Source organism: Prunus mume, linkage group LG3 (genome assembly GCF_029339155.1).
Source record: "Prunus mume cultivar Tortuosa linkage group LG3, ASM2933915v1, whole genome shotgun sequence".
NCBI classification, from domain to species: Eukaryota; Viridiplantae; Streptophyta; class Magnoliopsida; order Rosales; family Rosaceae; genus Prunus; species Prunus mume.
The window spans coordinates 25,186,017-25,197,814 of record NC_142700.1 but is presented as its reverse complement, the minus strand read 5'-3'; the positions used below and the strand labels follow the sequence as shown (position 1 = coordinate 25,197,814).

General features: G+C 36.5%; 1 protein-coding gene across 3 annotated transcripts; it reads left to right on the top strand.

Moving 5' to 3' along the window:
• The first annotated feature begins 3,407 nt into the window (after positions 1-3,407).
• On the top strand, positions 3,408-11,161 carry LOC103327164 (chloride channel protein CLC-c-like). Of its 3 annotated transcripts, none has more exons than XM_008229451.2 (8): positions 3,408-3,575; positions 3,686-3,940; positions 5,071-5,271; positions 6,429-6,606; positions 7,409-7,671; positions 8,900-9,169; positions 9,426-10,554; positions 10,903-11,161. In XM_008229451.2, exons 2-8 carry the CDS (start codon positions 3,735-3,737, stop codon positions 10,987-10,989), a joined length of 2,334 nt encoding a protein of 777 aa, XP_008227673.2. In that variant the 5' UTR covers positions 3,408-3,575; positions 3,686-3,734; the 3' UTR covers positions 10,990-11,161. The 3 variants fall into 3 exon arrangements, with proteins under 3 accessions (XP_008227673.2, XP_088904450.1, XP_088904451.1); XM_089048324.1 differs by having other exon boundaries at positions 3,409-3,575; positions 7,409-7,728; XM_089048325.1 differs by having other exon boundaries at positions 3,409-3,940.
• Positions 11,162-11,798: the final 637 nt, after the last annotated feature.

The window sequence follows — 11,798 nt, the reverse complement described above, 5'->3', positions numbered from 1 at the left end:
TTTTAAAGTTATGTACCTAATGCATGTTGAACGACTGGGATTTGAATTTCAATTTTAACTGTATAGTTTTATAGTGGAAAATTTATTGGGAAATGTCTTTTTTACAGGGGAAACTCTACCGGTTTTCCGGCAGAAGTTAAACCCTTAAGTGTGTTTTTCGTTTTGCGGTTCAAGGCAAGATGGTTGTTTTGGACATTTATGCTCTACACCTACCAGGTGTAGGACACACATAGGGTTCATCACAGATTCCAAAGTGAAATTTGGGTCGGCTCCAGTCATGCGCATCCACATGAGAATGGTAGGATCACGTTGTATTATTAAATGTCAACAATGTCATTGGCCAAAAATGGAAAGAGGCAATTCCATTACAGATGAGAATGAACATGAAAGAACAAACCCATAGTACGAACCCCAAAGAGATGTTAACCCTGAAGGTTATGCATGAGTGTTGGACTAAAGAGGAATATACTCACTTTGTATGACACAATGTTTTTAGTAGAAACAAATGCAATCGTGCCTTCTTATTGCATATTTACGGAGACCAACATGTTATCTTTAAGGGTTATTAAATGCACGGAGCATATTGTCAGAAGCGATTCCCTAAAGATGTATAAATATCTGGGTTAAAGCTATATAATGTGTCATAAAGTGTGATCCCTTCAATCCCTGAAGGATTGAAATTGCATGAAGCAAGTCCCTGAAGGACATGAGCTTGAAGCACAAATTTTGTACTCAATACTAATATGTATAAATTGCCTCAGTGAGTACACTAGTTATGATATGGTTGCAACACATTACAACTCCTGAAGAGTTGATAATTGATCAAAACTCCTAAAGAATTAATACTTGGTCAAAACTCTTAAAGAGTTCAAGAAATATTTGTTTCGGCCTGAAGATCGAGTACTATGCCAAGAAGATTCTTGCTTATACTAAGAAAGTATTGAAGCATTTTTATGTGGATTATCCGTTAGGCACTTAAATGATTTTCCATAAGTATACTGGATCGGACATTATATTTTTCAGATAGAGCTCAGCTCTATCACCACCACTTTAGATGGTGTGAGAAATATTTGATCCTATCTCTGCATAAAACCATATATGGGCATATTCTTTTCAAGTGAACTTACAAATAGCCCAGGTTTTGTTTGATTCGCAGACTTTGGAAATTCTATGATTTACATAGAGATAGCTCACTGCAAATATATTTGCTTACTCAACTACATAAATTGTTGATGGCTACATCATTCACTCAGTCCGAAAGATGTTCCCTCTAGAAAGATAGTCATGAAGATATTAGGGGGAGATATTCTTCAGGGGGAGCATCCAACAATATTACAAGATTGACTCACATAAGCAGTGTCAACTATGACATTCAGAAAGATGATCAACAATATGGCTTAAAAGATATTTTGCCAAGCATCAGAGGGAGTGACCTGTCAATAAAGATCATCACAGTCTGTACTCTTTTTCCTTCGTCCAGGTTTTTATCTCATTGGGTTTTTCCTGGCAAGATTTTAACAAGGCAATGTCACACACATGTCAATATACACAAAATTTTATGTTACACATGGTTATGTATTCTTTTTCCATTTGACCAGTTTTTGTCCCACTAGGTTTTACTGGCAAGATTTTTAAGGAGGCATATTCCATACATTATGGTCACCAAGGGGGAGTGTTATAAAGAAAATTTTGGAGCCCAAATAAAAAAAAGAAGGAAATAATATTCAAAAAGCTTAATGATGATGTTGGAAGCCATCCAATTTGCCTATAAATAGGCTTCTCATTGCTTAGCAAAACACACCAACGGAGAAGAGAGGAAAGAAAGGAAGAGAAGAAAGAGAGAGTAGGAGAAAAGAAGAGATAGTGTGAAATCTGAGTTTAGTGAGTTCTATGAGAGAATTCTGTCAGTGTAAACACTAGAAGAGCAAATATAATTCTACTCCCAATATTCAGTGGTACTTTTCATACTCTGATTATTTTATTTTTAGGCTTATTTACTGTAGTGGCCCCTGAAACTTTGGTCAAATCTCACTTACCACCCAAAAGTTAAAGTGGCCCACTTAACCCCCTTAACCATGATTTCGTATTCCACCACTAGCCATACCCACCCACAACCATCATACATGACCGGGTTGTTGCCGCCGGGCCAACTCGAGAAGAGAACCTCGGCAATGTGGCCCCAAAAGAAGGTCATGTGCATCGTCATCTTGCGGCGACTCGTGGGCATGAACCCAGCACTATCGTTAAACGATGTTGATAGGAGCAGCGGAGATGGGATGTTGTGATGTGAAGCAGCCATTTTGTTAGTTTATAACAGAGTTTTGATTGGGTAATTGTAATGGCGAGCCTAATATTTTTGACAATTTGTATATATATGTTGTATATGGTTGATGGATGAACTATGGTAGAAGATTATGTTATAGATTAAAATGTGGGCATATGGCAGTCGGCGAAACGAGTGTAAGGCAAGGGTTTATGGACCCACAAAAGAGGGAACATAATGAGAATTTCTCTTGTTTTGGACTTATGGTAGTTCATTTTAAACAGAATGAGAACGTGTGGTCGAGGTTACTTAAGATTTGATGCCATAACAAGCCAACTGAAATGTATGGCTGGTTGGGGTATGGGTGATTATGGATGATGGTGAGGTGGTTGGTTGCAGAGAGAGGAGAAAGGAGGATGGATGATGCTATTCTTTGGGGATAAGAATTGATCTTTGGGAAGAGTTGGATTAAAGCATAGGGAAGAAAGATTTTTATTTATTAATTTTTCCATTTTTTTAAACATAATTTTTTAATTAAACAAGTAATTATATTATATTATATTATACTGCCCTTTGGCACATGCTCACGCATGTGCCAATTGGTCTTATTTTTTATTTTTTATTTTATTTTTAGAATTAAGAATATATAATATGGATAGTTATGTTTCATAAAAGTAGCACATATTATCTGATTTTGTTTTTATTTTTATTTTTTATATATAAAAAAGTGAATTTACCATATTATCCTCATTTAATTAATAATTTCAATTTTTAATGTTTGAATTAACCAAGAGCATTTTTTGATATTTTGAATGTTTCATCATTCTATGTATTTTGCTTTATATATATAGATTTTATATTTAATTCAATTTAAATTTTAAACAAAAAAAGTGGGTTATTCACATGACACATCATCACTTATAGTAAAAATACTAAAATAGTCATGTAACATCATCAAAATTGACAGAATTATTAACGGAGATAACAATGGGGGTTAAAATGGAACACAAAATTACGATTAATGAGGTTAAGTGGGTCATTTTAACTTTAAGGGAATAAAGTAAGATTTGACTGAAATTTTAGGAGGCAGTACAGTAAATAAGTCTTATTTTTATTACAAAACTAGTGTTTTTATTTTTCTTCTCAAAGATATGACAAGCGGACTTTCTATTGTATTTGGTTGGTCAAGTTGGTGCTGACCAGATTCGTCCGCAATAAGATCACATCACGGAAGAAAGATGTAGTCTCTATCTGGCTTGGCTTGGGATCGTTGAGTCATTGACTTTAGTCTTAACCCAAAACAACAACTACTGTAAGAACCCAACACAAAACGTTCCATTTCTTGCTATCCAGCTTGAGTTTAGTGTATTCTAGTTTCTGGGTTTGGATATTTTGGATTCTTATTTGTTTTTCAATCTCAAGTCAGTCAGATGATGTATACATAATTGAGAAAGAGAAGTCTAAGACTAAGATGGATGAAGGAAATCATAGCGCCAGTAACTTGCCATTACGAAGGGAAAGTGGTGTTGACATTGAGAATTTGGATTTATTGGATGGAAAGGAGAGGGAGAACACGACGACATACGGCGAACCACTTCTGACTAAGAGGAAAAATACAACTTCCCAGATTGCCATTGTGGGTTCCAATGTCTGTCCCATTGAGAGCCTTGACTACGAGTAAGCTTCTCTTCCTCACCTAAGAATAGTTGTCAAACCGTTGTTCAAAATGGGCCTTTACATCTTTTATTTTTTTGGATCCTCCTCCCTCTATGACTGGTTTGAATCTGGGTTTGGTGTGAGTTACTGACTAAATGTTATGCCATAATAGGAGGAGACATAACTTGTTTATCCCAAAAAGGAAAAAGGGTCTGTTTCCTAGATTATTTTGGCAGGGTTTTCTTATCTTGATAGCTCCTTTTTTTGCTTTTTTTTGGTTAATTGTTTTGATGGTTATGGCCTAGGAAGATTCCATCTTTGATTTGTTTTTGGTGGTCTTGACTCCTGAGGACATGAAAAAAGATAAATGTGCTAGGACCACGCTACCTACTTTCGGATCTTTAGTTTATGATCACTAGATTTGTTGTACTTCAGTAATTATGTCTTTAGAATCACCTTCCCCAAGAATATTGAACTTTAAATTCTGATGATTTCTTTACTGAATGTTTTGCACGAAGGAGATTGGCGACTTTTATCGGTTAGTTGGTAAAATGTCAACCTCATTTAAAGAGGTTAATTCAGGTGGAACAATGGTCCTCTTAACAGGTCTACAATAAGCTTTAGCTAGCTACTTTTCATATCATTTCAAGGTTGGTCAAGGGGATGAAAACTTTCTAGTTCATGGGATCCCTGGCCCATGGCTCATGCTAACTTTATTGTCGAGTTAACACAAATTTCATCCAAGACCAGGGTGGATGCTAGATGTAAATTTCAGTTTTCTGGTTAGAGGCATAATTGCCTACTGAGGGAATCAGGGAACTTGGTTTTGTTCTCCTTTGAGATTAAATGTAGATCCTTCTATTTTTATTAGCAATATTCACAATTGTGGCTTGCTTCATAGTTTTACCTCAGTAATCACATATATTGCTCGCATTTGCATTATATCATTTTCTTTCCTGTTCCTGTGGGAATGCTCCTAAACATCTTTAGTTCATTTCTTCTGTGTTTATGCAATGTCCCAATCTGAGTAACATTTCGGGGTGATATATGATGCCTTGGGTGCTTAAATACTTTATGGAATTATCTTACTCTTGTTCTGTAGGTGTTGTTTGCTGAGTGCTAAGATATCGTTTGTTTAAAATGCATTGCAGAATTTTTGAAAATGAACTATTTAGGCAAGACTGGAGGTCAGCTAAGAAGATTCAAGTATTTCAGTATGTTGTGCTAAAGTGGGCTTTTGCACTTCTCATTGGGCTTGTTACTGGACTAGTTGGCTTTTTCAATAATATTGCAGTTGAGAATATAGCTGGATTCAAGCTACTTTTGACTAGCGATCTCATGTCTGACAAAAAGTAAGCCTTGTTTCCACAACGTCAATCTATGATATTCTTTTTCTTTGACATTTTTTTTATTTAAATCTTCAGTATACATTTTTCTGAGGAAACTGTGTAGTCTTTTAATATAAATTAGTTGCTACATTCTGTCGTACAAGCCATGAAGGTTGGCAATGAAAATGGGCTGTAATAGCATCTTTTATCTGTACTGATAGCTGACACATACTGTACATGCAGGAAATAATCCTGCTTAGCAGGAGCTGCCAAAAAAAAAAAAAACACCTCCATATTTCCTTGCACTTTCACTATGCTGATCATTCTGATAGGTGATTGTAAATAGGAAAATGATACACCACTAACCTCAGAACATGGAGGATTGGGTGTAGCCTTATATTAATTCTTGTAGTCTGCTTCAAAAGAAGTTTTTTTATATGTAATAAGACAATGTATTGAATTCATCCTTAATGATATGGAAATTCCTTGAGAAGCATTGCACTTTTTTTGTTTTTGTTTTTTATTTTGAGGGGTGGGGGGCCCGGGGCTTAGGGAGAGGAAGTTCTAGTTATTAAAATTATAATAAAAAAATATATATGAATGAATTCTTCTATTTCTGACTTATAGCCTCTTTTTTGTTTTTTGTTTATCTCAAAATTTCAGAGTGCAGAATTTTTTATTTTTTATTTTGAGCTTTTCTGTGTGGCTGATTTGCTGCTGACAACTATGTTTTTTGTTTTTGTTTTTTTTCTTTTCGTTTGGAATAAAGAGAAATATAATATAGAGCTATAGCATGGTAGGAGCATGGGGGAGAACACAAAGAGGGGCTGGAATTTTGTTAACTGGTTCTTGAATTGGTTAAGTGTGGGCAAATATAAGTGTCTAGGTTATTTAACATGCGTCATTAGATAAACAGTTATCCACAACAAATCTGCCTTTATATTATTTGCAGCAGAGAAAATCCAAAGCGATAAATTGGAAGAAGTTTCTTATAGAATGGACGTGTACCATGTTTTGGATTGAGTGATCCAGGATCATGGTTCGTAAGGATATTATTGTACTGTGGTAACTTTGCTTTTTGGTCATTATCGCTAACGTAAATGCTTGAGCAATGCTTATTTGAGTTTGCTGGATGTGTTTATAGAATAAATAAATGTAACAGTAAAATGGTTTCAGTGCAGATATTACAAGGCTTTTGCAGCATATGCTGCCAGCAATGTAGGTTTAGCCGCAGTAGCAGCAGCTCTTTGTGCATTTATTGCTCCTGCTGCGGCAGGTTCTGGTATTCCTGAGGTGAAAGCTTATTTGAATGGTGTGGATGCGCATTCAATACTGGCTCCGAGCACTCTCTTTGTCAAGGTACAGAGGGATTACCCTCCCCCCTCCTCTTCCACTGCGTGTGTGCACATGCATGTGCATACATTTGTATATAGGACAAATATATGTGAGTTATTATGAAAGTGGAAATAGTTCAAGTGTCATGTTCTTTCCTCGTTTGCATGTGAAAAGGAAAACGAAAAAGGATATGGAAATGGAAAGGAAAAAAAAAGTTTAGGTTTGTCGGAGGAAGGAGAGAGAAAATGCGGGAAGTGAGAAGATGGGAGAGGGCAAGATTAAGGCTAAAATTTGAAGAACTTGTTTTTAAGGAAGAGAGTGTGGGGGCAAAAGGAAAAAGTGGATTGGGAAAGAGACTTAATGCCAAACTGTTTCATGAAGTGGTAAATGGGAGAAAGAGGGAAATTTGATAGGAAGGTTGGAACTGAGTGATGGATCTTTCACTGACAATGAGAGGAGGATTGAGGAAGAAATATTTAACTTTTTCAAGAGACTTTACTCAAAGGAATGAGGGGAAAGGCGGAGTGTGGAAGGGTTGGATTGGCACCCTATTGAGGTGGAAAGGGCTAGATGGTTAGAGACGCTGTGCTTCCATCTATTGTATTATTGTGCACCAAATACAATACCTTACTACAATATATATCTCTCTTCTATGTGTTATTTGCTCTTTTGACATATTTTGCTCGAAAGGTATTTTGCTTTTGTTTATGTAGCGCATCCTCAAAATTCTGAATTGTCAGAGATTACCTAATTAATTTTTTCTTTAATAAACCTAAATCTAAATCTTTGAATTTCTATCTGATGCATATCATTCTGGGTTTAACAGATTTTTGGTTCCATTCTTGGTGTTTCTGCCGGATTTGTGGTTGGTAAAGAAGGGCCTATGGTACATACAGGTGCTTGCATAGCCTCTTTTCTTGGGCAGGGAGGCTCTCGCAAGTATCATCTAACTTGGTCATGGCTAAGATACTTCAAAAACGATCGCGACCGACGAGACTTGATCACATGTGGTGCTGCTGCTGGTGTAGCTGCTGCATTTCGTGCCCCAGTTGGTGGTGTTCTGTTTGCTCTTGAAGAGGCAGCTTCGTGGTACTCTCTCTCTCTCTCTCTCTCTCTCTCTCTCTCTGAACACGGAGAGAAAATTAGGTAAAGTTTTTTCATTTGAATCAATAGGCAAAGCTGAAATTCCCTTGCAAGAGACATCTATTTGTATAGACAGTTAACTAATAAATTCCCCCTATGATAAGACTCTATCTTTCAACCTTAGGAATTGACCAAGAAGTATTTCTGTATATTTCTCAACATAATCGTACAATGGCTCCCCAATTGGTAATAAAGCCACCGACGAGGTTACAACAGTAATTTTTAACAAAGTCCCAACTAAAACTTGACATGTGGCTAACTGACTAACCAAAACTGTAAAACAGTTTTGCCCCAATTCCTATCACACTATGATGAGGAAATAATAGTAATCATAAATCTACTAAAATATTAATAATAAAAACCAAGTAAACAAGTCTAGTTTCCATATTTTTGCCCACGTCAAATTACTTCAGTTTGTTCCCATCACATTTTCTCTCTTTTCTATTATTTTGTAGTGTTTTACTGTCCATGCTTCAGCAAGCTTGCTGGAATTTGATATGTAACCAGGAATTTAGACTGCTAAGTTAGTTGCTCATTTATGTTTCCTATATAAGTGGTTGAAGTGATATCCATTCTGAACACACGATGCGTTAAAGAACGTTAAGGGCTTAAAAAATGAACTCGCATATTCCTTTTTCTGTCCCTTTGAAAACAGAGACGATGGTTACATTATCATGGGCAATGTTGTGGATTTTACCTGCATAACTGGTATGTTACACAAATTATGTAGAAACTGTTAATGTTTTTATTCTTACCACAATTGTATTATAAAATTAGGGTTACAGTGTTTTAAGATATAGAAATTTGAATGAAATGGTAAGCGCCCTGGTTATGTAGGGATTACCATCCTGAGAGGCAACCCTTGTCTGGTGAAATGGTAAACTAAGTAGAAGCAGACAGGTTTAATTCTCCTGCACAGGCAATTATTACCAAAAGTTGAAGGGTAGGATTGTATTTAGATCTCACTTTGATCTTATTTCCAATTTTGTATGATAGAAAGATCTTAGAATAATACTAAATTCTTTACTCATCAGAAATATAAATGATTAGAATCCTTGCTTGCAAGGTATTCCCTTGAGATTGCAAAATGGTTTCAGTACCATGATTATTGGTGCTTGGAATGTGTAACACATAGGTTCTAAGAATACGTGTTGTCTTTACTGGAAAACTTCAGGTGGCGGAGTGCTCTTCTTTGGAGGACATTTTTCACAACAGCAGTTGTCGCCATAGTATTGAGAGTCTTCATACAATTTTGTACTACCGGAAACTGTGGGCTATTTGGGCAAGGAGGTCTTATCATGTATGATGTCAGTGCAGCCAGTGCAACATACAGTGTTCCTGATATACTAGCAGTATTATTCCTAGGAATTCTTGGAGGAATTTTTGGAAGCGTTTATAACTATCTTGTGGATAAGGTCATTCGAACTTATAGCATCATTCATGAGTATGTTCTCCTACACAATTGTGACTTCTGGGATTTTTCACTTGTAAAATAATCTCCTCTAAATTTGTTGGTCATGTGCTAAAAATACTGATCCCATTCTTTCTATCACGACTGAGAACATGACCTTATTTAGATGCAGTGATAAGGCATCTGAGATTTTGATCATAATCATTTGCTCAGTTGCTCTGGTTTTGTTGTTTTTAACCAAGTTCGCATGTTTTCCTCCTAAATTTATCTGGCTTTTCTTTTGCTGCAGAAAAGGTGCTGCGGCCAAAATCTTACTTGTTATCACCATTGCTCTCTTGACATCATGTCTTTCTTATGGCTTACCATGGTTTGCGGTGTGCCAAGCATGCCCTACTGATGAGAGTGTGAGTTGTCCTACTGTTGGTCAATCTGGTAACTATAAAAGCTTCAATTGCCCATCAGGCTATTACAATGACCTTGCCTCCCTATTTCTAAACACTAATGATGATGCCATTCGTAATCTATTCAGCACCAGTACAACAAAAGAATTTCACATTTCCTCTCTTTTCATCTTCTTTGCCGCCGTTTACTTCCTTGGAATTATCACTTACGGCATTGCTATTCCCTCTGGGCTCTTCATCCCTGTCATATTAGCTGGAGCTTGCTATGGACGTCTTGTTGGGAGGTTGTTTGAATCAATCTCTGCTCTTGACACAGGTCTCTTTGCCCTACTTGGAGCTGCCTCCTTCCTGGGTGGCACTATGAGAATGACAGTCTCCCTATGCATTATACTGCTTGAACTCACCAATGACTTACTTTTGCTTCCCCTCGTCATGTTGGTTCTCCTTATTTCGAAAACTGTAGCTGATAACTTCAACAAGGGTATTTATGACCAAATAGTTAAAATAAAGGGATTGCCTTATTTGGAGGCTCATGCAGAGCCATACATGAGGCATTTGGTCACAAGTGATGTTGTTTCTGGTCCATTGGTTACTTTTTCTGGTATTGAGAAGGTAGGACGCATATTGGATGCTTTGAGGACTACAGGGCATAACGGATTTCCAGTGATTGATGAACCACCTTTTTCAGACGCTCCAGAATTGTCTGGTCTGGTTTTAAGGTCTCATTTGCTTATTTTGCTTAAGGGTAAGATTTTTTCGACAGACAGGGTTGTTTGTGGAGCAGAGATCTTACGCAGATTTGCTGCATTTGATTTCGCTAAGGCAGGATCAGGAAAGGGAATCAAATTGGAGGATCTTGATATCGAAGAGGAGGAGATGGATATGTATGTTGATCTCCATCCTATTACAAATGCATCGCCGTACACAGTCGTTGAGACTATGTCACTAGCCAAAGCTGCTATTCTCTTTCGACAACTTGGTCTAAGACACCTGTGTTTGGTACCAAAGAGCCAAGGGGTAAGTTGTTCTCCCCTTACCTTTCTCCTGCTCTCTTTCTTTCTGTGTATGGTTAGTTCTAGCATGTGAATAAGGCTGCCAATCTTGGTGGAAATTTAAGCACTATACCTTATCCTGGAGAAGAAATCTCAACATTTCCTTTCCTCTTTTTTTTGTTTTGTTCTAGCTCAAGTTAAATAGGCCACTGTTTGCATCTGCTTTGGTATATTTCTCTTTATTTACTCTTGGAAACTCTAGATGATTTTGTCTCCAATCTTCCTTACCTTATAAACTTCAATAACAGTTCCAAATAAATGTCCGAAACTAATTTCTAAGCAACTTTCTGATGTTTTTCTGTACACATTGCAGAGACCTCCAATTGTTGGAATTCTAACACGGCATGACTTCATGCCGGAGCACATTTTGGGACTCTACCCTCATATCAAGGCTCACTAGTAGACCTTAGAGCATGTTTTTGTGCCGTCATGTGAAGTCGTTGGTGTTTGAACTTTTGGAAGTGAGATTTTCTATGAACACTTTAGAGCATGTTGAATGATCAGGTTTTGTATCAGCAATTATAAACATCTGTATCCAATTCGTATAATAAACTGGAGGATAATGTTGAAAAGTAGATGTCCTAAAACCCAACTGTATGATATATCATTAGGATAGGATATAATATATATATATATATATATTCACTGTACATTATTTACACTAAATAGAGGGTAAGTCCTTAGTTGAATCATTAATGTATGAGCGGTTCGGTTCGATTTATGCTAAAAAAAAGTTGGCAAAAAGTCACTTTTGGTTCCTGTGGTTTACTATTTTTACTACTAAGGTCCTTGTAGTTTCAATTTGATCATTTTTGCCTTTGTGGTTTCAATTTGAAGTAATTTAAAGACAATCCTTAAATTCTGTCAAATTCTTCGAACTCTGGTTACTTATTAAGGGGTATTTTCAGTCCAAAATTTATAAAAAAATTTATTCCTTAAAACAATATTAATATAAATTAAAGAAAATTAAAATTTTAAAATAAATATATAACCTTTCTCCCCTGCTCCTACCAAAAAGATAGCGGGAGGTGAACCGCGTCTTCCGTTTTCTTGGCATCTAAACTATGGTGCATTTGGATGAGGGAAATAAACTTGGGGTTTTGACAAAACTCAGAATTTCTAAATTGACATGAACAAATTCCGGTGTTTGGATAAAAAAAAACATAGAAATTTAGAGATTCCGCTTGGAAAAAAACATGGAATTTGGAG